Source organism: Vipera berus (assembly GCF_964194415.1).
Source record: "Vipera berus genome assembly, chromosome: 2".
NCBI classification, from domain to species: Eukaryota; Metazoa; Chordata; class Lepidosauria; order Squamata; family Viperidae; genus Vipera; species Vipera berus.
The window spans coordinates 106458521-106483520 of record NC_138203.1 but is presented as its reverse complement, the minus strand read 5'-3'; the positions used below and the strand labels follow the sequence as shown (position 1 = coordinate 106483520).

At 39.4% G+C, this 25000-nt stretch overlaps 1 protein-coding gene across 1 annotated transcript; it reads left to right on the top strand.

Annotated features, from left to right (window-relative positions):
* The first annotated feature begins 8112 nt into the window (after positions 1–8112).
* Positions 8113–13995, top strand: TENT5C (terminal nucleotidyltransferase 5C). Its single transcript, XM_081319850.1, has 2 exons — positions 8113–8586; positions 12796–13995. The coding sequence occupies exon 2, from the start codon at positions 12814–12816 to the stop codon at positions 13975–13977; it is 1164 nt and encodes a 387-aa protein (XP_081175976.1). The 5' UTR covers positions 8113–8586; positions 12796–12813; the 3' UTR covers positions 13978–13995.
* Positions 13996–25000: the final 11005 nt, after the last annotated feature.

The following is a 25000-nucleotide window of genomic DNA, read 5'->3' as shown; positions in this document are numbered from 1 at the left end:
GGCTTGGGCCCAATGGGCAATCTCACAGTCCTCATCCCCTTTTCTCACCAGATAAAAGGTTTCCACTTGTCTAACCAGGCTAGACCTAAAATCACAGCCTCAGTCATCTTCAGGGCCACCACGAAATGGATGAACTCCCAAAGCTCACTATTTCTAAGTGTATAGGTTCCGTCAGATGAGTGAGTAAAGTCCCTCCCATTAAGGAGCCATCTGCCTGTTCAAAACTCATGGGCCTGGAGAACAATCTTGTTCGTATACCCATCTTGAGGGCAATTGGCAAACTGATAATGCATCAGGAACATCCTGAGTCCACTAGCACTTTCAGATCTATTTGTCCCCCTGTCTTAGGGACTATGAGCTTAGCAGCAAGAGAAAAAGGTGGAACAAGTCAACTCACCATCAGGTCATTCTCCCCTTCATCATCGCTGTCATAGGAGGGCAAAGTGGCGGTAGGTCTGGCTTGGGCCTCAGCACTCTCCTGTGTGGGCGACGTGACCTGGGTAATGGGCTCTTGCATGATCTTACTTGATTTTTCTGTTGCCGGCTGTTGGGCTGGTTTCTTCCTCACTGGTGGCCCCAATCTACCTCCCTGTTGGGGGCACGGGATCAGGCAATTCACTGCTCGGTGCCCTTGTTGTCCACACCTGAAGCATTTGATTGGTGGACTGGCAGGTGGCTTGGGGTTTTCCACAGCCACAATGGCTAGGAGTTTTCATGGAGGCAGCCACCTGGTCTGCTCTGGTATTGGCCCGCCTTCTGGAAGGGACGGTTTCTTGTAATGAGCAAGCTCGACGTCCAATCTCACTGCCGCCTGATACCACTCTTGTAATTGATCAAGGACAGCTTGGTAGACACAGGCCTTGAAAAGGTTATCATCTAGCCCCTTCTTGAAGTGATGCATTAGAGATTGCTCAGGCCACCTTTCAATCTGACCTCCTATCTTGCAAAACTCTCGTACATATTCCAATGGAGGTCTACCATTTTGCTTTATTTTGTGAATCTGCTGTTCTGCTTTGAGGGCTATGGATTGGTCCTTCAACCTGGTCCTCAATCTAAGAAGGAAGAGATGGAGATTTCTCAGTTCAGGCACCTGCTCGTTGTACAGATTGTCTACCCACTTAGATGCTTCCCCTTCCAGATTAGCTGCAACAACATCGACCATGGCAGCTGGATCTGGGTAGAAATTGGCTTTGCAATTCATGTGGGAACGTACTCGATTGAGGAAGAAAATCAGCTTCTCTGGATTGCCATCAAAAGTCACTTTAAGGGGTGGTGTCATCATGGGCTGCTGTTCCCCCCCTTTGCTGCTGCACTCCCAACAGCTGTTGTCCTCCCTACAGCAGCTGCTGCACTCCCAATGGTTGTTGACCTCCCAATGGTGGCTGTGGCATTCCCAATGGTTGCAGGCCTCCCAACGGTTGCTGAGCACTCAGCGGCTGCAGCCCCCCCCCACGGCTGCTGCATTCCTAACCTGTTGCTGCCTGTCCAATAAGTTGCGCAGCTGTTGAATCAAATCTTGTTGAATGTCCACATTTGGGTCTTCTCTCTGTGCAGGCTTCGGGCTTGGGCGGCGCTGACAGTGATGCTCAGGGCTGCATGACTGATAGTAATGATGGTCAGGGCTCCCACGATACCTGTGACAATCCAAGCTTCGACTGTACCAGTGCTGTCTCAGGCTTCGGTAGCGAGGGCGTCTGTTGGGGCTGTCATCGTAGTCCCTCCATCTGGAACTATCGCAATGGTGGCGCCTGTCAGGAGATCACGATGATTGACACCAACCAGGGTTTCTCTGGTAGTTGGGGCCCTTGTGTCACGAGTTGCACTCTGGAGTCCTAGAGGAGCGGTGACATCCCGGACTGCCATGTCCCAAGTGGCGGCCAGGACTCTCCTTCCTTACCAGTCTGGAGGTTAATGCTGGTGGATTTTAAGATGGGGAAGCTGTTTGAACTCCATTAGTGGGGCTGGGGCTCCTCTTAGGCACAGATTGGCATCAGCCCTGCCAGTCATCGTGTTCACTTGCATGAAAGGAGTGGAAAAATTGCTCCCGCTTCTCACCTCTAGCCCCTCAAATCTCTCCACTAATTTTTCCACCGATTGGCTGCGGACTGCAGACAGGTACTTCCATTCTCCAGAGTCCTCAGTGGCTGCCAATATCTTGGCCCCCTGACAGTCTGAGGAGCATGATTCTCTAGAGGCTGCTGCCTGCAAGTTGGCTTCAGACACTTTCGAAGAGCTTATTTTTGGCAGGGTTGCCTTGAGATGATTGGAGTCTTCGCTGACCAGATCAGCTCTCGCGTCTTTGGTCTTGCCCCCAGCTACAAGGCTTCTAAAGTTTCTTTCTCCAACGGTGCGATGGCTTGTGCTCCCTCCGCTGAGGCAGCAGCCACGTCTGGGGTGCTGGTTACAGGTGCTTCTTCCTTCTCCATGCTGAGATCTTCCCCAAGTCTTTGTCAGCCTATCCCTCGATTTAGGGAAGGTGACTGGAGCTCAGGACTACAAGGTGGTCAAAGTAGAAAGGAGTTTTGGGTTAATGTCATGGTTCTGATAGATGAAACCCATCAAAAGAATTTCAAGGCAAGAATTCTTCCTCAAAGAACATTTTATTCAGGAAACAAAGTATCGGCACCACATAGTTGAACCCAAAACTAGATACCCTTCCCCCAGATGCAAAGTAACAGAACGCAAGTCCCACCCCCACAAAGCAGTCATAAATCACAGTCTCCAATTAGCCAGGAGTGCAGGCTCTCTTCCCAGCTCCTCAGCCCACCAAAACGTTATCAGTTTGTGTTCTTGAATTTCCCACAGAGCTGCATTGTTAATATGGCTAGCTGAGCTGAAGCATTCGCCCCATCCCCCCTTCAACATCTAATTTCTAAACTGAAGAAAAAGCACATTAAAAAGCAAAATAAAAATGGCTGCAATTTCCATCAGTTGTCAGAGCAGGAACATCCAATGTTACAGCGTTGACACCAGTTGCTACTCATCAACTTTCTAGCAGCATCTTAATATTTTCCATACTTTTCCCTCACTTTAGTAAATTCTATGAAGACCCAAAATTTCACTTTGTGAAAAAAATATTCCTGATGACTAAAATATAATCTTCTAGGCATATATTACAGGAAAAGTTGACGATGTCCTCAGCTGACAAAGGGTGCTTTTTCTCAAATCCTTTTTTAGGTCCCGACAGTGTTTTAACTAATTCCTTCTATATGTGGAAAAAAACAAGTGTACACCTTGCTTCTTCTCTTTTTACATAAATTAAGACGAATAGAATAGAGCTGGAAGGGACCTTGGAGGTCTTCTAGTCCAGCCCCCTGCTCAAGCAGGAGAACCTATACCATCTCAGACAAGTGGTTGTCTAGTCTTTTCTTAAAAATCTCCAGTGATACAGCTGCCCATGATTTCTGAGGCAAGCTGTTCCACTAGTTGATTGTCCTCACTCTCAGGAAGTTTCTCCTTAATTCCAGGTTGCTTCTCTCTTTGATCAGTTTCCAGCCAATGTTTCTCATCCTTCCTCTGGTGCTCTGGTGGACAAGCTGACCCCCTCTGCCTTGTGGTAATCACTCAGATACTGGAACACTGCTATCATTTCTCCCCTACTTTTCTTTAGCCAAACCCAAGTTCCGCAGCTGTTCTTTGTATGTTTTAGTCTCCAGGCCTTTCATCATCTTAGTTGCACTATTCTGAATTTTTTCCAAACTCTCAACATCTTTTTTGTGATATGGTAACCAAAATTGGCTGCAGTATTCTAGGTATGGTCTTACTAGGGTTTTGTAAAGCGATACTAGTGCTTCACATGATCTTGATTCTATGCCTATGTTTATACAACCCAGGATTGTATTAGCTATTTTGGTTGCTGCTGCACACTGCTGGCTCATAGTCAATTACTTCTGTCTCACTAGAATTTAGACTCCCCATGCCCCTAAACTACTGATACACATGTGCTTCTTTTAAGATGTGCTGATGGTTCTCTTTTATTATCCCAGATGTGACTAGATTTCCATTAATTGTTGGAAGATAGAATATTCCAGTAATAATAACTTTATACAGTAAATTTGGAGCTCCATATGGAAATGATATTTTTAAAGAATGATAGTGGATAATCCTAGATATATTATCATATTCTGCTCTGTGATTAGAGACTGTTGTTTCTTTTTGCTTGCTTTTTAAATTAAATCATTTTAACTATAGGGCATATATTCACAAACATATACACATATATGGGGTTCTACAGTAAACATTTCAGTGAATGGAATTACAGTCATCCATAGTTATATTACTTAATTCTGCATATCATTGAATAATTGAGTCACTTTCCAATACTGATCTGTAAGTAAGGTACAAAGATCCACCTTTTTTCAGATATCAACTTCAAAAAATATAAATATCTGAAATGACAACACTGAATGAAAGCACGTAATACTAATTACTTACCAAAATGGAGCAATTGTTGTATAACTTGCAATTGTTCACTTTCTCTTCCAATTATTTATAGATTTTATACATTATTTCTCAGATTCAGGCATTCTACTAGAGCAGGGGTCCCCAACCCCTGGGCCACGCTCACTAGCAGGCTGTGGCCTGTTTGGAACTGGGCCGCACAAATGCAGAAAGCTCGACTTGTATGAGTGGCAGGCCAGCATGCCCTCTCCTCCCTCACCCAACCCCAGATGGGCCATCGAGCCATAAAGGTTGGGGATTGCTGTACTAGAGGATGTTTAGCCCTCTTCTATTTTTTCATTACAATCCTCCTATATTCTTTCTCCATTTCTTAATTTTTAATCCTTCTTTGCTCCGTTTGACATTTTTTGCAACTATGTTTTCCTCTATGTGTACATTTTGTATGTTATCCTTCTCTCCTCATTTTTGTAGCAATCAATTTATGTACCTTTTTTTCATCCACAGTTTCTTTCACTTGATCATCCCACAAAGCGACTTTTATTTATACAATTCTGTACATTTCTATGGCATCATGTAACAATCCTTTAATTCTCATTAATAGTCCCAGTGATTCATCATAACAAATGAATCATGCTTCTAGATTTATATTAATTTCTTGGCGTGTAAAGGTAAGAACAGATTTATGCTTAAACCATGTATTCAAAATAAATCTTTTTCACCAGTCATCATTCCCATTGGCTCTCCAAATGCCACTTTTTGTACACCATCTCATCATGTTTTAGCAATAGCATTAGCAATAGTATTTAGGCTTATTTACAGCCCCATGGTACTTTACAGTGTTCTCTGGGCAGTTTAAAAAGTAAGAATTATTTGCATATTGCCTCCAACAATCTAGGTCCTCATTTTATTGATCTCGGATGGGTGGAAGGCTGAGTCAACTTTGAGCCTTGTTATGATCAAACTCCAGGCTGTGAATAGAGTTTGCCTGCAATACTGCAGTTTAACCACTGTGTCACCAGCCATTAATAAATCAATAGATTATCAATAATATCTATTGGATAACACCTTAATCAAGAAACTGCCAAGAAGAAAACCTACTCTACCAACGCTGGCAGAGCAAACTATCCTATATAAAGAGGGAGCAAACTCTGCACTCATTAATGAGATTACCTAGTTACATAATGAAACAAACAAGTAAACAACGAAGTTCAGAAAGACTCCATAGTTAAACCCTCAACTACATGTATTCTCTTCTATTAGTACCATTTTTGATCCCATCCACTTTCCTAGTATTGAGTCCATGACACATTAGAAAATATGGTGCTCAGCAGTTTAACCTAAGGCTAGTGGAAAAGTCAAGTCTTTTAAAACACCAATCAATCTTCCAGAGTGTTACTTGGACAATGAATGAGAGAGAGAATAATCATTAATTAATACTGACTTCATTATGTGCCAGTTTAAGTAAGTGGAATGAATTGTAATCAAATATGATTGAAAGATCTTCAAGTAACTAGACTACAGTTCCCGATTTCAAAATAAACTAAGAATGGATAATCACAAAGTGCATTCACACATTACATTAAAACATAAACTATGATTTACAAAGGACAATATTTTAATATAAGCCAGAATTAAACAATGGTGATAACTTAATTCAGACTGTGCAACCTCCAGGCCACATGATATTTCAACAGCCCCTAGTGCAGGAAGGGCCAACAATTTTGAGCTTTTTTTTTTTTTGCAGTATGAGGTCTCAGAGAGCTAAGGACCAAAAACATGCCACTTTTTAAAAGCTCTTGAAATTAAGGAGCAAAATGGTTAACCGTTTCAAAGTGTTCGTACATTAGACGAGAGAATCTTGAATCTTGGTCTAGCTTTGAAAGGAAATCTCCATTCTACTTTCAAAGGACAGAATGGATGATAAGTGGTTAATAGCCCATACTGGTGATAAAGGCAGCAATGTTTTCACAGAAACATGCTTTCTGGTTTCATTTTGTTCAACACCTGTTCCAGCAACTAAGGGTTTGGTTTCGTGATTTTACTCACAAACGTCCAAAATAAACTATTTTATTTCAGTTTCATCCACATCCCCCTGCACTTCAGTCATTTCTGTAAAATGATTTACATTTTAGTACTTTGTTCTGTTCTTGCTTCCATGCAAATATCTTTAAAGAAATGTTTTCGCTGTCTTTCTCATTTTCAGCTCAGTGCATTTTAATTGGCCTAGTTCAAAGCAATGATAGAAGAATTTACTTCTTTTTCACTCCAGAAACCATTCTGCCCATTAGATGTTTCATAGCCCTACTTTATAATCATTTCTCTAAAATTGTACTGTTTAACATCAATCACCCTATTTTCCTAGGCTTATATCTTTTTCGCTGGACTACCCATATGTACAGATTTTGCAGTATTAAATACACATCTAAAAACCAAGTAAACAGCAAAATCTCTTTAAGACAAGAAGAAAACAGCTTGGCTGTTGACTCTCCTACTCTAGTTTTACTCTTCTGAAAAACCTTATCAAAGAGGCTCTGATCCTGAAATTTTCTAAAGAACTCAAATCTTCAGGAGCCTGCAGGCTTATTGGAGATTGTACTGAGCTTATTCCAGAGCCCTTTATTCCCCCACAATTTAAAAAATTCTCCATATCTTTTATTTAGAATTTTATGAATACAGGAGTGATTTGCTTGTGGAAAAGCTGCTCCTTAAGCCTTGCTATTTTCTTTATTCCATGTCCTGTTTGGTGTTTTCAATTCTTTAAATGATTCTGTGTTTCTGTGAAGTGAGCTTTTACTGTATAAAAATACACAGTACTAATAAAAGTATAAAATATAATGGTTTAATGAATGATTAAACCTTCCAAGTCCCTCACTATCTTGAAATTACTTTTCTGTTTGCTTTTCCTGCACAATAAATTCCTGTTGAACTAGCCAAATTTGGGGGTTTCAAAGGGGCCTTTTATGAACTATTTTCAATTTTTATCTTTTTTGACTCACTTCTCCCTTCCTGCGAAATGCAAACTGTGAATTCAAGAAAAAATTGTTTTACTGTGTGAGTTAGACCTCTCAAAAATATTTTTAACCTTGCAACCATGTTTGCTTCAATTAGCTCTTTCAGTAATGGATTACCCCTAGGATCAGAAAATTTGGACAGGTTTAATATTACTGTATACGTTGGAGATGGTCCTCGCACACCACCACTGTACCTCATATCCCCCTAATCATTAACTGCCTTAAACCCATCTAGCTTTAAGTGGAGATTAGCACTCACCATTTAATTGCATCAATGTCCATTCTGATATTTTGGGCTCTGCTGGAACCTTAGCCATCCAGAGGCACTTGTACTTATTTCTCCCAGTGGAGAGTTAGAAAGGTACATTTGGCTTTCCACATGTAGTACAATGGAGTTTACATTTAGGACAACCGGGATGGAATGCACTTAAAAAAATATAAAGGACAGTTCCCAAGTTGCAATAAGCCAAGTTTGGTTTAACCATGGTTTATTAAATAAGCCACGTGGGTATTTAAACAAGCCAAATTATGATTTGAAAACCATTACACAGCAGATGTGAACTCAGTTAACTGTGGTTTATTTGATGAGCTGCTATTCAATACGATGATACACGAACCCATTAGGCAAGGTATGTGGCCACATTGTTTGCTACGCTGCATTTGGTGTTGCATGTGGTGCAGGGAACTAAGTTTCTGAAGAAGTCCGGTGCTGGGGAACAAAAATCAGAAGAGAACCTTGTAGGCCTTGAAAACGTGAGTTTGTATCTTGGTTCATGAATGGATCCAATTCTTTCCATATCTCCGGCGCATGAGTTCTGAAGACGGCAACTTACTTATTTTTAAACAAGACGGGACCATTAGGGAATCCAACATATTTTCAGTGAGCTCTTGATTCCAACCCCCATGATTTTAGCCCTTCCCAATTCGCCCACTAAACCTCGCTCCCACTCTTAGACCATCGGTAGAAGCCAAAAGCGTTTTCGCTGCCCCGCCTGAAGGGGCGTTGTCTGTCCGAGGGCGGGGCTTATAAATGAATCCGCGAAGGGTGGAACAAAAAATAATGCTAAGCTGCAAGAAGAGAGCGGAACGGCCGGGCTGCCACCGCCGGTGAAGGGTCCAGCGTCGCGGAGGCTCCTGCGCCCTCCCCGCTCACCGACTCATTTGGGAAACGGAGGTTTGTGTGCGAAATGCTGAGGGTTGTGTAGAATTGAGCGCCCTGGCCCCAAGCCCCAAGCCCAGGAGCGGAAGGACCTTAGAAACTTTTACGAGATAAAAGTCCAGCCAGCAACAGCGGCAGCACGAAAAGCCTTCGCTGTCGCAGCGACATTGGGGGGGACTAAACAAAAGGACTCCTCTTTGGCCGCCCTCCTAGTGAAACACGCGGGAAAACCTGGTTCTGACGACCCCCCCCCCCCAAAAAAGCCGGTTTAGGCTTCGTCCCCTTTCGGGTTCGACCTCTGGGCCAGCGGGGTCGCGTCTTCCCACATCCGTGCCGGATCTTGGTTCGTCCGGAATGTTTAGCGCGCATCTCCCCGACGCGTTTCAGTATGAAACGCGTGGAACGGTGTGGGTTGAGCGGTGGAGTTCGCGCAGCAGTGCAGAGGCAGGCTCCGGTGTGATTTGGGGACGTGGGTTGAATCTCAATGCGTCTTCTACCCGCGTGATTATTTTTTTAAAAAAAATGGCAGTATTTCTTATTAATTGGTATACCTTTCCAAGGCGTATGGCTTTGAAAGATTTTTCCTTGGCTTCTTAGCAGAAGAGAGAGAGAGAGAGCCGGATAAAATGACTGTTTACACCAATTTCCCTGGGGAGAACTGAGGCAGCTGGATGTTTCTGTGGGTGTTAACAGCCACACCTGTTGCTGAAAAACCCTGGGCTTCAGCGATAAGTTAACTTTTGTTGTTCACTTATTTGGTCGCTTCCTACTCTTCTTGATCCGATGGGTGTTATTTTCTCCAGTTGGTTTATCAGAAAAAACCACCTTTGAATCCTTTCAAACTAGTGATAAGAGTCTAATCGTTTGCCTTCTCTTGGCTGCTTTTTTAAATAGCCTTCTCTTTTCCAAGCATCAGAGATTATTCTAGAGACTCTACTTTCCATGTTGTATCCAGCACAAAATTCTGGCCTTGTGAAACAAAAATCTATAAAACATTATTAAACAGAGGCCTTCTACAGCAGCCTTTTCTAATCCAGGCACTCCCTAATATTTGAGCTTCAGTTTTCCAGCCAATGCCAGATGTCTGTAATGAAGTGTGCTTTTGGATGGACAGCTCCTAAACTCCTGCAGCTATTGTTCAATTTTATCATGCAACTATTTTATTTTTATTTTGTATATGAAGTGGCTTAAAAAATGGTAGTAGTTACTCTAACTTGCAGGGTACCTTTAACATTCTGTGAATGAGGCAGGATGAAAAATACCTTGTAATTAGGCTGCTTCAGATGAATGGGTTGGATTCAAATTGAGCATTCTGTAAATAGAAAGCAGAAGGATCCAGCAGAAACTTTTCTCTGAAATAAAGAATGAGCAGGCCATCTTTATCACATTTTGTTCCGTCTGCATTGCCTTTCAGGTCAGCTTTCTAGGAAAGCTGCAGAGCAAAATAACCCTACTAAGCATTAATATCAATCCAACCATTTTACGGGGAAGAGTGTACTCTACAAAATAAACACTTGCTTTTTATGTGAACGGCTCCAGTGATCTTTGTAACTCGGATTAAAGCAATCTTGTTTAGCAGTTTGGGAAAGACTTCAGTGTAAATCTCTGGGGAAATACTACCATCTAGTAATATAATAGTAGCCTTGATGGATCTACAGCCTAAAAATAGGTTTGTATATTGGTGATGTCTCAGCATTGCTGCTGAGCATAGAGATTCCTGAAAAATACTTCATAATATTGATCTATTTTATAGTAATCCTTTGAATTATATAGTATATTGTCGATGTGCTTCTTATATAAAGATAAATACTGTGAAATAAGAGCTATTAGAATAATATTTCCTATGCATCTTCAAATGATTTAACTCCTGTTGCTGCTTTCCATATTTAGTTTTCTAATGCTGCCTTGAATACATTAAGATGCTTTTCCTATATGATTTTTAAGGGGCAACATGTCTAATGTTTCAAATGGGACCCACTGAAAGTCTGTTACTTGACATTCTATGTTATTTGGCCTCTTTAGGCCTCTTTAGGCTACACATAATGGGGGATATAATGGCACTTTCATTTTTAATCTAAGCAGTTCTGCTAAGGAGATACTAGACATTTGGTTCTTGTCCTGTCTTCTAAATAAGAAAATATCCCAGATAAGATGCTGTGATCAATGTTTCTTTCCTAACTGCATACAAATAGTACCTTTCCTGATACCCTGCTTTTCATTTAGCCAAGTCTTATTGCTGGAATTTGCCCTTCATGCCACCAGCCAGCTGATGCCCACCTTGATAATTTCTTGTAAGTAGGGAGAAGATAAGGGGCGCATATAAGCAACTCAACTTCAGTGAATATCATATGTGCTGCATTCTTCTGCTACTGGTGCTGAAGTAATGTGGCAGAAGAGCAGAGATGGGAGAAATTTCTCTCGGTCTCAACAGAAAATGGATCTTTTGTCTAAGCACTTGATTCATACGGAAATTAGCTGGCATTGTCCTGGGATTTGCAGACCAGCAAGAGTTTCTGATTCCCAATATTCTAACAGTAATAGCAAAATTCTTTCTCCTCCAAGGATAGTCCTCTGAAAACAAAAGTGGTAGCAGAGGGTAGGGATACAAACAGATTTGAGTGCAGGGCTCATTTCTTTTGAAATCGAGTTCTGGATTAGAGCATACATGTGGAGGCATCTTCTTCATAGTTCTGTAGTTTGGAAGATCCCATCTATCATTTTCACAAACTTCACGTGGCTGAAGAGATTTTCATATATAGTTCTTTAACAGGGAAGGCCGTTTCAAACAGTGAAAACAGTATGACATAGACACATTATTTAAAACTTTGGAGTATTTTTTATGATGACTTATTTATGGATTCCCACATAGTAATACTAAGTCTTAAATTAGGGATGACAAACCAGAGTGGCTGCTTTCCGATTATTAAGATCAATTGTTAACCATGAATCTGAGATGTAATTCTTGCAAATTTTATCTATCTAATGGTACCCAATCCAAACTTAAAACACATAACTGCTCAGTGCAGTGTGAGCATAGTCTAGCCCTACATATCATATGAGGGAGAAGAAGAAAGTTCTCTCTCTCTCTAGGGCAATCCAGTTTACACTTTATGATCCTCTTTGTGTAGTAGTGTTTCGTTTGAGACCTTTCCTCATAAGAACCTCTCTGTGCCATTCTGTTTACCCTAAAACAAGGCAGCCAGCATACTTCTACCCACTTAAATTCAAATAATTAAACTTAGAGTATATGCTTCTATGTAGATAAGTGTAAAATTGTAATTGTTGTGTCCAGCATTATCTAGTGAAACTTGTAATAGACTGGCTGAAAATGCTTGTTGACAGTTAGCTATTTTTTGTAATGTGTATTTATTAATTGTCTAGAGAGGACTCTGTCTTACAAGCCAGCCTAGAAATCCTTTAAAAGAAAAGCTAAATGGTTTGGCTCCAGATTTAAAGGATGTAACAGGTTTCTTATAAGTGGATTTTATTTCTTTCACATGAAATCCTTTTCAAATCCCATTAAAATGATATAGTGTGTCGGAGGAAAGTGGTAACTAGGGTAGACTCTGGTATACAAATAAAGGGGGTAATCAAACTTTAACAGAGGCAACTTGTCATGAACTTAATTCTGTTCATGAAAGGGTCTAATCTTCCCCTTTCCCAGCCATTCCTTGTATCAGGATAGAATAAGAGGTCTTCAGCCTAATTTTTTTAGAAGCAAAAAGGCTGCCCTGAAAGGGGGGAGCTGGGAAAATAGTTTTTAATATATTCATGTAAATTTTGATCTAACAAATAAGAGCAGAAGTATCTCAAGCACTAAATTTTCTTTTGAGGGTTTCTTGCCTCCCACAAAAATAATATGAGAATTTCAGGGATTCTGAGAAATACTGAAGTTGCTGGAGATCTAACGTGCAAAGAAAACCACAATTGTAATGAATTGAGTATAAAGAATCAATGAACTAGTTTAGACCACAGCAAATATAAAACGATGCTTGTAATATACTGCTCAAAAAAATAAAGGGAACACTTAAACAACACAATGTACTGTATTTAATAGTAGGATGTCTTATCTTGTGTTCCCTTTATTTTTTTGAGCAGTATATTTCATCCAGATTCTTATTCCTTTCCATGTAGAACATTCCCAATCAGTCATTGTAAAGATCTCACATTTACTTAATTGTACTAACAGGATGTATCTTATTTCAATATTCTCTTCCCTTCTAGTTCAAACATTCATCTACAATGGCAGACAAGAGACCAAAGGCTGATTCCACCTCCTGCAGTGTACTAAGCTGGGAACAGGTCAGTCGTTTGCATGAGCTCCTGTCAGAAGTGGTGCCAATTCATGGACGGGGCAATTTTCCAACTCTGAAGATAACCTTGAAGAAGATCATCCAAACTGTTCGGCGCAGGCTGGAAGAAGCCAGCATTCTAGTGCATGATGTTCGACTGAATGGTTCTGCAGCTGGTCATGTTTTGGTTAAAGATAACGGGCTGGGTTGTAAAGACCTAGATCTTGTTTTTCAGGTGTCCCTCCCAAGTGAGACTGAGTTCCAGTTGGTCAAAGAAGTGGTGCTGCAGTCCCTTTTAAATTTTTTGCCTGAAGGTGTAAACAAACTCAAGATTACGCCCATGACTCTTAAGGAAGTATATATTGAAAAGTTGGTGAAGGTGTCCACTGAAATTGACCGATGGAGCTTAATATCTCTTTCTAACAAACATGGCAGAAATGTGGAGCTCAAGTTTGTGGATCGTATACGACGGCAATTTGAGTTCAGCGTGGATTCTTTTCAAATAATATTAGACTCTCTGCTTTTTTATTATGAGTGCTCAGCAAACCCAATGTCTGAGCATTTCCATCCAACTGTCATTGGGGAAAGTATGTATGGTGATTTTGAGGCAGCCTTTCTTCATCTTAAGAACAGACTGATAACTACCAAGAACCCCGAGGAAATTAGGGGAGGCGGGCTCCTCAAATACAGCAATCTTCTTGTGAGGGATTTCAAGCCCAAGGACAAAGGGGAAATTAAAACCTTAGAGCGTTACATGTGCTCCAGGTTCTTCATAGACTTCCCAGACATTCTGGAACAGCAGCGCAAGTTGGAAACCTACCTGCAGAATCACTTTGCCGAAGAGGACAGAAGCAAATACGACTACCTAATGACCTTGCGGAAAGTGGTGAATGAGAGCACAGTATGTCTCATGGGGCACGAACGGAGGCAGACCCTGAACCTGATCTCCCTTCTGGCCCTCAGGGTTCTTGTGGAGCAAAACATCATCCCTAACGCTAATAATGTCACTTGCTACTACCAGCCAGCGCCCTATGTTAGTGATGTAAATTTCAGCAGCTACTATGTTGCAGATACTTCCGGCCAGGTATGTCCTACCTGGTTGCCTTGCAATTGATTTCTTATCTTCAAGCGGGGGGCGGGGGGGGGCTCTAATTCAGCCAGAATGAAGTGTTTCCTGCATTTCTCTTAGCTGCTTAAATAGGACGAATGTTATCAAGCTTTAGTCAGGTCGTAAAATAGTGCTGCCTTTCATAAAAGAAAATCTCTTTTCTATCTTTCCTAATGCGGGTCTGCAATTTTTAAAAGAGAGATGATGTCCAGCAACACCAGAACAATAATAGATGCTTAATTGCTTCTATGCGATTTTACTTTTTGAAGTTTCATCGTCTGCAGGTTCTGTTCCCAATTTAATGGAAGTAATGAGGACTACTCTGGTATTCTTGTGCAGGAAAAATAGCTATATTGTAGCACACAATTAGCTGATCAAAACCCCACTAAAAGGAACAGAATTGAAGCAGTTTAATGCAGGTAGCATGAGAGCCATTTTCCTGAAAGTCTTAATCAATTTTCTTCTGGCGCCATAGTGGTAATAATGAAATTGTCTTTAAAAAGGAAAATCCTTATATTCAATTTGGTGGATTTTAGTTTAAAGAAATTGGATACTGGCAACTTCATGCTGGCAGAAATGGCTTCCCGAATACATAGCTTTCCTTATCTCTTCTTCTCACAAGCTTCCTTGGAAATAGTTTGAGATGGAGGCAAAGAAAGTCCAAACATTTTTAGGAGGGCAGCATTGGCAATGGAGAGCTCTTGATTTGCGGCAATCCCAAAGCAGGAGGCCTGTTCCATTATTTCTCCTAGCTTCCTGTTTGGAAGACTGCCAGGCAAAGGAGGAAGCAAGAAAGTATTCTTGCAAGGTTAATGTTGGATATTTGCCTTTTCTTAATAGTACAATAAAAAAGAAATTTATGGAAAACTTCTTAGGCAGAACAACAATCACCGGAAAACATAGACGTTTATGAATCTGAAGTTTGGAATTCTATTTTCCCCTGAAACTGGGCATATACAGAATATGGAGTTAGTATTTTTCTAAAATTATATTGAAACTATATTTTTTTTTAAAAAAAAAGTATTTTCAATTAGGATGAAAATCCCAAGAAATGAATGCAAACCAGAAGAAAATCTAAGTATATGGAACCAGATTTTGGGAGGATGGTAAGGGTGGGAATTAATGCTATTGATGATGTGAGTAGCAATAACTGTAATAGAAATGATGGTTTAAGTAGTTACCTGAGAACAAAATACTTCAGTTAGCACTCAGTTAACACTCCAGGTTCTTGAAAAAAGTTCTTAAGGGTGAGTTCAGTTTAAAACAGTTACAAATTTCTAGCTCTTACTATTCAGGGTTTATTGGTACTTGTAGATTTTTAGGAAGCCTCTTAAAGTTCAAAGGTGTAGAAAGGAGAGAAGGGCTCTCGGTCACAGCTGGTGAATAAATGAAGGTTTTGTAGGAAGGAAATCTGTCAAGCATGCTTCGACAGCTCCACTGTCTTTTTCATAAAGAAGGCTCAAAACACTTGTGCAGGATTCTTTCTCAATTGCATTTTCTTTGCAGCAAAGCTAATAATACAGAATACTCTGCTAGATTATTGAAGAAATTCATGGTTGATTAGTATAGATTTACCAAATCCAGATCTCAGCAGAACACCTGAAATTCCTAAATTGCCTATTAGATACAGAAAGAAGGTAAAGATAATTTTCAACCTATAGAGTTTTTACAGGTTTTCTATTGCAAAAGGCTATTTATTAAACTGTTGTATTTGTATTACAGCATAAGCATAACATTTCCAGAAAAGGAAATAAGGTAAGAATAGGACAGGGTAATGACAAAGGAAAACATGTTTGGAAACGTTCATTACTGAGTTATAGAAATCCTTAAGTTTCTCTCAATAAAAGTTCAAAATAGGATAGATTTTTTAAAAGTAGCATTTCTTCTGTAACTTAGAGATAAATTCTTATCTGTGGAAATGTGGATGACCTTGGCAGTGCTAAAGCGACACCACCTTGTTGAATTCCTTCTTGAATCAAACAGATAAGCAGAGAAACGTTGAGCCTATTTCACTTGCTGTAGTTAGGCTACATGTTTTGCTTGACCATATCAAATTGCCTGAATATTGCTGAAATTAATTGTGCTGGATTATTCAAAAACAGAAACAAAGCTAAACAGTAAAAAGCACGATTTTCATGAAAAGATTTATTTTGCTTCCTGTTATAGAATTGCACCTTAAGGTGAGAGGGGAATATAAAATAGAATTGTATCAAAAAGGGCACAACAAGCTAAAGTTTAGACCTTTGTTTAATATTTAATTCAAAGCTGAAGTGCATAGATGATATCTAAAAGAATTTTTTACACTGGTAGAAACTTATTTTGTGTGCATTTTCTGGCAAGTGTGTGTTTCTTTAAATTGCAAAAATACTGTCAGTTGCTAGATAAGTATGATAGCTTTGGAGAGGGCTGTTGACATGCCCCTGATTTTGGTTTTCTTCAACTTGAAAGCTTAAAGTAAAATATTTTGGTCAATTGAATGGTGTATGTCCTTTTTTATTTCCTCTGCGCCTCCATAAAATAAGGAGACTTTCAAAGAACTTTCCAGTTTATTCCCAATTTCCCAACTAGTCATTGTAACTCTGTGTTCTCTCCAGTGCTTGTGATCCTCCCAGACCTGAAAGTTATCACGGTAAGAGTTTCTTGCCAACAGAGCCCACGAAACCATCTCATTTCAATTAAGGAAAATACATGGAGGATACATTTGAGCAATATAACTTGGAAGACCCAGGTTCAAATGCACTTTCAGCCATAGAGATTCACAGGGACTGTCATCTGTTCAATCTTCTGTACTTTGCAATAATCTTCTGGGGACAGCAGTAAGAAGAGAATGCTATGGATGTCTCTTGGGGTAATCTGAGTAAATAGGATGGTTTCTTGGTCTTGGTATTCTACCATATGTTGAAGAGAGAGTTAACTTCAGATGAAACCTATATTATGACCTTGGTCTGCCTTAAGACTATAGACAAAACTTGTCTCGCCAAATCTCTCTCCTTCAAAATATCCAGGCACCATTGCTTTTCTTTCCTTTTATACTCTTATGAATAGTCTACAATGATATGTCCTGAAATTCAGCATTTCTTATGGGCAGATATTTGAGAATAGCTTGAAGACATTATCTGAACCCTTAAGTGGCCTAGATCTGAATTTCTAACTCACTGAGAACTAGACTGTCTTAAAACCATGCTTTTTTTAAAGCACTGACCATATTTCAGTTTGTTTTCTATTTTGACTAAATAGATACTAGAAGATTAAATTGGGATCTTTCAGAATAACTTGTTCTCAAGGCTTCAAAGTAAACAACCTTTTGACTTCTGACAGCTGTTAGTTTCAGTCTGTAAATTCCACAAAATTGCTTTGAAAACCTTAAGAGAAATGTAGATTTTATTTCAAATCAGAATGGTAATGATTTTAAATGTCACTTCCCAGGGACTCCTTAAAAATCATTTAGCATAACCTACTTATGCAGAAAATGTGTTCTGAAAAAAATGGATAGTACTGTTTTGCAGTTCTGAAAAGAAAAGATATAAAAAATATATAAGTGCTAGTGTAGGTTAATTTAATCATAGAATTGAAAAGACAATTTAAGCAGTTGAACTCAACCCCGTACTCAATGAAAAAATCCAAGTTAAAGATAAATGGCTGTTTAATTTCTGTTTCAAAATAGCCAATGAAATGGAATCTACAGCTGCTCTGGATAATAGATTCCAGTAACACAATCCTTACTAAGAGGAATTTTAAAAAGCTAATTGGAAATTGTCTTTCTCTAACTTAAATCTATTGTTCTATGCCCTACCTAAAATTATAGAGAATAATTACTGATCTGTTTCAATGAGACATCCTTTTAGGTATTTGAAGAGTACTATTATATTCCCATTCTTTTCAAAACCAAATCTGCTCAATTCCTTCAAACTGTAGTCATAATTTTCTCTAATTGTTATGATCTACTCTGATTATGTGACACCTATGAGTCGGGCTGAAGGGTCTGAACCACTGGATTGCCACCTTCAAGGAGTTAGCAACCAATCGACCTTATGAGGCTGATGAGGCAGATAATCAGCATAAGCATGTGAAGGTAGACTTGGGTGATGATGCCCAGTATCAGGACGGAGCTGATCTGCTTGGCTCTTCAAGAAGCAAGAATGCCCAACCGAACCATATCTGCAGCTGGGTATACTTCAGAACATCCATCAGCCTGAAATAACCCTCTATTGTCAGACCAGTGCTCCTGCTCCTTGACTTTTAGCTTTATGAGCCAGACCAGCTTGTAGAAGTATTTGGTGACTGACCCCTGGACTGTTCATATTTTGTGAGGATTACCTACAAAATATGAATTTTGTAAAGAGTTTCTATTGCTACAATGATAGATATAAGCTTTCTAGAAATGTTATACTAGGGTTTTCTTATTAAGGGTTATTTGCTTTCATTTTTCCTCTGGACTTTTTCCTTAGGCCGCTTTTGTAGTAAAGCATTGCAAATTTGGAAGGAGGGATAAGGGAGGAAGGATAAATTAAGTTTCCTCAAGATCTCTGGTTAAATGTCATCGTATGGCATGAAGGGAAAGTCTCAGTTGGGGTGAGTTTCTACCTTCAGGATACAGTAGTATTGCCATTTGGTAAACATTTAGGTTAAAAATGTTTGATTAGCTATGTAATTAGGTTAGGGTCTGGATTGTGATTCCTGGAAGTCTATTGTTCAGTTTGGAATCTGGATTAGTTTTAGAGATTAGTATTAATTGTATGTAGGAATTTCTGGCACTAAATTTGGTGATAAACAGTTTGTCTTGCTGCAAGGGTTACAGTTAAGGTACCTTTTGATTTAGACTTTCTTAGTCAATGGTAGAATCTAATTCTGAGATTAGCTTTGAGCTGTTTTTATGATTTGAGCTACATTTACAATACAGTTGGATTATCCTCTAGGAAAACATTTAGGTTAAGCGATTTTGGATTCACCGTGGGTGAAAATTAGTGTAAGGGCCATAGGGCTAAGTTAAATACATTTCCAGTAGTTGAATTTCTTATAATGGATGAGATTTAGAATGAGTTTCTGTGGATTGTGGTTGTCTGGTTTTGTTTCTTCTTGTGGAAATTGTTTTTTAAACTAATTTGGGGAATAACAAATATCTATGGGCAAGAAGGTCAGAATAAGGTTAGGTTTAAGCTTCCTTAATGACAGTGGTGAAATTTAACTATAATGTTGGCTCTGGTTTTCTGGTGTGATTTTTGTTCAGTGGTACACTCGTGATATGGGACAACTTATTTCTAGATAAACTCTTAGGTTAAAAACTATAGATATGTTATAGGATGAAATTAGAATTAGGTTTTTTTAAGATCTGTGGTTCAATTTGATGTGAGAAGTAACTTCAAGGTAAATTTTTATTGTTGCCTTAGATTTGTTTTACATCAGGATTATTTCTTATGACACTTTTTAGGGTACCGAATTTCTATTGGCAGAAAAACCAAGGGAGAGTTAAAATTAGGGGCGGTTTTTTATGGTGAAATTTAAGGTGAAATTTAATTTCAGGCAATATATTTTGGGGGAAGAATATTTTTGGTTAGCAAGTATTCTTACATTGCTGCAACAAGAGGTATTACTTACCAGGGAAATATTTAGCTTGAAATTTTCTTTGGGGTTTTTATCATTATTGGGTGTCTTACTTTTATGTTATAATAGGAAATCCTTCCATAGAAACATTTGTGCATGAAAAAATGCTGTAGATAAATTGAGATTAGAATGAAATTTACATTTCTTTGAATGGTTGTTCAATTTGATTGTGAGGACCAGCATTTAGTCAAAATTTTCCATTTAATTACCTAACATTAAGTTTTTACATGAAATGCTTGGAAGTTTTGCAGTTTTTTGTGCCCAAAGACCTGTCTTAGACTTGTGGAAAGGAAACACATCCACCCACAATGTTTGTTTACTTCTCTCGTCTCTTCTTCAAACTAACACTGCTATCTATAGAGAACTCCCATCATTATTAGCTACATCTTGACCTAATTATCAGGAACCAATGGTTATAGGAACAGGCAGCCTGTGGTGCTTTGCTGGCACTGAAAAACTGTTGGTAGACATAACATCAGGTTGTTTAAGGACGGAAGTGGCATTGAGACTGCAGATGAGGTGACACATAATCAGCATAATTAAAACGAACTCATTAAAATATAGTTAAACAGTTACAAATATTATAAGAGAATATTATTCTATTCAGGGGAGAATGCATTATAAATTTACATTCTGTGCAAGCATTAAACAGGCTCTTCATTACCATGAGGTCCCTAAGCTTGATGGCAGAACCACGTTTTAAAGGCCTTCTGAAAGACCAGTAGGGTTGGGTCCAATTTCATCCAGGGGGAGGATGATGTTGTAAAGGGTGGGTGTCATGGGAGAAAAGGCTCTACTGGGTCCCACAAAACAAAGTTCCTTGCCCAATGGGACCTGCAATATGGCTGTCCTGCTAGGTCTGATAGGATGGATAAATGTAAATGAGGGAGGTGACCCCTCAACCTGGCTTTATGCCATGTGGAGCTTTAAAGATTATAACTAGCACTTTGAATTGCATCCGGAAGCAAATTGGCAACCAATGCAGCTCACAAGTCAAGATGAATCATGCAGTTCTAGAAGAACACATAACTGCATTTTGCACTAGCTGAAGCATCTATATATTCTTCAAGGGTAGCCTCATGTAAAAGTGCATTGCAGTAATACATTCAACAAATGATCAGGGCTTGAGTGACTGATAGTACAGCTTCTGGATCCAGGAATGGGCACAACTGGTTCAAACATAAAGTTTTGACCCTCCTAGCCAAAACTGACATCTGCTTCTTAAGCAGGAGCCATAAGTCCAGAAGGAACTTCAGATGGTGCACCAAGTCTGTATGGAGCAGTGCAAAGATGGTAAATTCTCAGATCCATTAGGTCCCCAAACCCAAAGCTACTTACTCTTGCCAAGGTTAAACCAAGACCTGTTGTTTCCATACAAAGTCAGTGTCCCAGCATTGTAAGCCAGGATATTTACAGCATTGCTTAGTTTTCTATGAGTGGGGATGCCCAGCTGGATATTATCAGTATATTGATAATAAAGATGTTGATGGATGACTCCACCCAGCAGCTTCAACTTAAGAAGGCTTGGGTCACCCTAAACAGAGCTCCCAATTCAGCTGTCAGTGGACAACATAAGGATGCTCAGTCAAATGTGTTCCTCATTGACTTCCAATAGCATTCTAGACATCTCTTAACCCCATCAATTCTTCCATAAACCACGGAAAGTGGAGGCATCTGCAGGAGAGAGGTTGCATATGTATGTATGTATGCATTCATGCATGTATTTTTAAGAAAGTTCCACATATCTTCCAATTCTTTCCCTATTGGGTTTTCCTAACATAGAGAATCTACTTTGACAGCATTCAGTTTTAGTTTCCCTTAAAATCAAGAACTTCAGCATCACACTATTTCCTCTCCCAATGTTCCTGCTACATCTTTTTAATTAAATCTTCCCTGTTGTTTTCTATTAAGTCATGGATAATTGAGCTATTTGAGTTTTCCTCCATTCTCTGAAGCAGAAAATTATCAGCAACACAAATTCAAAATTTCATGGAAGGGCCATGCTGGGCAGAATGTGTCTCTTAACCAATGTTGAGATAATTAAAAGTCCTCATACTATTGCATAATGCCTCTTAGAAAGACCTTCAATTTGCTTTTGGAAAGCCTTATCCAAATCGGTGGATAGTGCATAAAGGATCGTCTAGGAATAGGCACAATTGGTGCACCAGTTAGACATGAGAGAAGACAGTCATAGAGTCGCAGGCTCCCGCACAGGAATAGTGAGTCCGTTGTCCTTTGTCATTTTACAAGTTCCAAGCTGACTAAAGATGAGAGACAGGTTTTTCACTTTTTTCTTTTTTCCCCTTGAATATTTAGTCCCTTCCTGTGCTCAGCTTCTTAAATCATAAAGTCTCAAAGAGGTTTTCATCGTTCAGTTGCTAAGTCGTGTCCAACTCTTTGCAACCCCATGGATCTTTGCATGGCCAGGCCCCCCCTGTTCTCCACTGTCTCCCTGAGTTTGCCAAAATTCATGTTCATTGCATCGATGACACTAACCATCATCCTCTGCCATCCCTTTCTCCTATTCCCTTCAATCTTTCACAACTTCAGGGTCTTTTCCAATAAGTCCTCTCTTTTTATTAGGTAGCCAAAGTATTTCAGCTTCAGCTTCAGTATCTGTCCTTTCAAAGAACAGTCAGGGTTGTTTCCCTTTAGAATTAACTTATTATCTGTTGCAGTCCAAGGGACTGTCAAGAGTCTTTTCCAGCACCACAATTCCAAACCATCAATTCCTCAGTGCTCAGCCTTCCTTATGATCCGAATCTCACAGCCATATGTTACTATGTCTGTCAGAGCCGTGACAGTCGCATTGTGACCTCTCGGCCATTCCCCATTTTAAGAGCTTTGCCTTAGTTCTGGCATGGCCCGTCCTGATTCTATTCAGGTGGCTTCATATTTTCTGGGGCAACCACATTCCTGGAAGTGGTTTGTTGGATCTGCATGATCTCTTTGGTTGTAGTTATTAAAAGTTTCCCTTCTTAATCACCATTCTTCATCCAGACTGTAAGACTGTGTGGTATGTTATCCCAAACTGGATTCCTAGACTTAAGCCTGGTGATGGGTAGAGAGTCTAATATATTATGCGCTGGAGGATCTGTAGGAATCAATGGCATGTTTATCTTATTCTACTCTAGGACTATCTGTTGTTGTCACCTGAGATCAGGAGGATCTACCCAGTCCTACCAGGATTTCTGAATACTCAATAAAGACCAGTCATACTTACTCTAGGACAGGGGTGTCAAACTGCTGGCCCATGGGCTGGATGCGTCAGGCTGAAACCGCGCCCACCCCATTCCCAGCAATGGAAAAAAAGTTGTGATACGTCATGACACGTCACGTGACATTGCGAGTTTGACATTCCTGCTCTAGGACTATAGATTCCACCCCAGTGGACAGAGATATTTTCTGCAGTGAATCATGATGTGAATTTCTGAGATCGCCTTTTAATAATGGCCCATGGATCACCTTACAATAATGACCAAATTTCATTAGAAACCAGTATACCAAATGCTCTCTTGCTGTTGTCATAAACCAGTCTTACTTACTCTGGGACTACAGATTCTGCCCTCTGCCTGTTTGCATATTGGTCATTTTTATCTAGTTCTTGGTTAATTTTAATGTTCCTGGCTGCTTCCAAGTTCTGCATTTCAATCTGACTATTGGGTGGGAGACAATTGCCTTTGTTTCAGGGCAAGGATAAGAAATTTCTTTCAGAACTCTGCCCACAACTTCTGAAGTAGAACTTAAATACAAGTGGGATTGCCCTCTAGATAGTTTGTAATCCATAGATGTATGAAAAAGGCAGATGAATAAATGATGAAACAAAAGTTAAAACCTCAGCTAAAAAGAAAAAAAATAATATCTCAGCTGAAAGTTAAAAAAATGAAATATCAGCTTGTAGCTAGTGTAAAGGATTATAGGAAAATAGTAGTTTGTAATAACACTGAAGAGATTCTTTCCTTTAAAAATGATGTATCCTTTATCATTTGTAATCCACAGAAGAAAGAAAAGTGATAATTCCAGATACATAGAATCTGCAGTATCTTATTGCAGTTTAGGGAAGTTTTACAATCTTCATAAATCAGTTTACAATCCTTGTAAATTTGCAATCTTGTTTTGTGGTGAGTGTAAATAAGATTTGCTGTGTAACAGCCAGAAACTCTATAGCGGGGTCTTTAAACTTGGCCCTTTTATGACTTGTGCACTTCAACTCCCAGAATTCCTCAGCCAGTCTGGCTGAAGAATTCTGGGAATTGAAGTTCACAAGTCATAAAAGGGCCAAGTTTGAAGAGCCCTGATCTATAGTGTAAGCAGAACCTTGTAGCATAAACAAAGTCTTGAATAAATGATCATTCTGTTTTCTCATGATCATTCAATATATATAAGAATTCATATTCAGTTCATTCAGGATCATTTAGTTCATATAAAATGTAAAGTACAGTTCAGAGATTATAATCCTTATAAGGAGTAAAAAAAAAACCCTTGCAAACAGATTTTCACCAAATTCTTATCTTTGAAAGTATGCACATTAATGGTAAAAAACCACATGCAGTTTATATTTAAAAATTAAAATGAGTACAGTTTATATAAGAGAAAAGAAGAGATAGTAAAGGCTGATTGCTATCTGTGTGTGTGTGTGTGTGTGTGTGTGTCTCTGTCTCTCATAACAAAGGAAGAGCTTCTCTCTGCCCAACAAAGTCACACTACTCAGCTGAACTCACCAGAGTAAAACTTTGCATCCAGATAAAACTTTGCTTTCCACAAAGTCTTCTCGTCTCTCCAACTCCAGACTTTTCTCCATTCACTCATTTTCCTGTGGGCACAATTCTGTCCTTGTTTAGAGTCTTTGAGGCTTCAAAGAGACTATTTTTGATCATTGGTGAGGTTATTTTACCTCTGCTCCCCGTGCTTCTTTCATTTCTGAGAAAAAATGGAAATGATGGGGGAAAATTCTGGAAAAGATAACCACGTAACAGATCTGGAACACCTAGAACCAAGCAAAGTTATAACTAGAAGCCAAAATCAGTTTGTCAAAAAGAGATCATGTCAAACAAATCTTATTTCATTCTTTGACAAAGTAACTAAATTAGCGTACCAGGAGAATGCAGTGAACATAGTATTCTTAGATTTCAGTAAGGATATAACAAATTAGACCACAACCTACTTCTTAGCAAGTTAGAAAAATGTGGGGTAGACAGCCTCATGACCAGATGGATTTGTAATTGGCTGACAATCAATGTGTAATTCTTAATGGAACTATATTTGCATGGAGGGAAGTAAGCAGGGGAGTACCCCAAGGTTCTGTCTTAGCTCCAGTACTCTTCAACATCTTCATAAACGATTTAGATGAGAGAATAGAAGTGGAACTCATCAAATTTGCAGACGACACCAAGCTGGCAGGCATAGACAATACCCTAGAAGGATATTG

Bases quoted from the DNA above. Each gene is read 5' to 3' on its own strand.
- TENT5C (XM_081319850.1), top strand. From the start codon at position 12,814: ATGGCAGACAAGAGACCAAAGGCTGATTCCACCTCCTGCAGTGTACTA.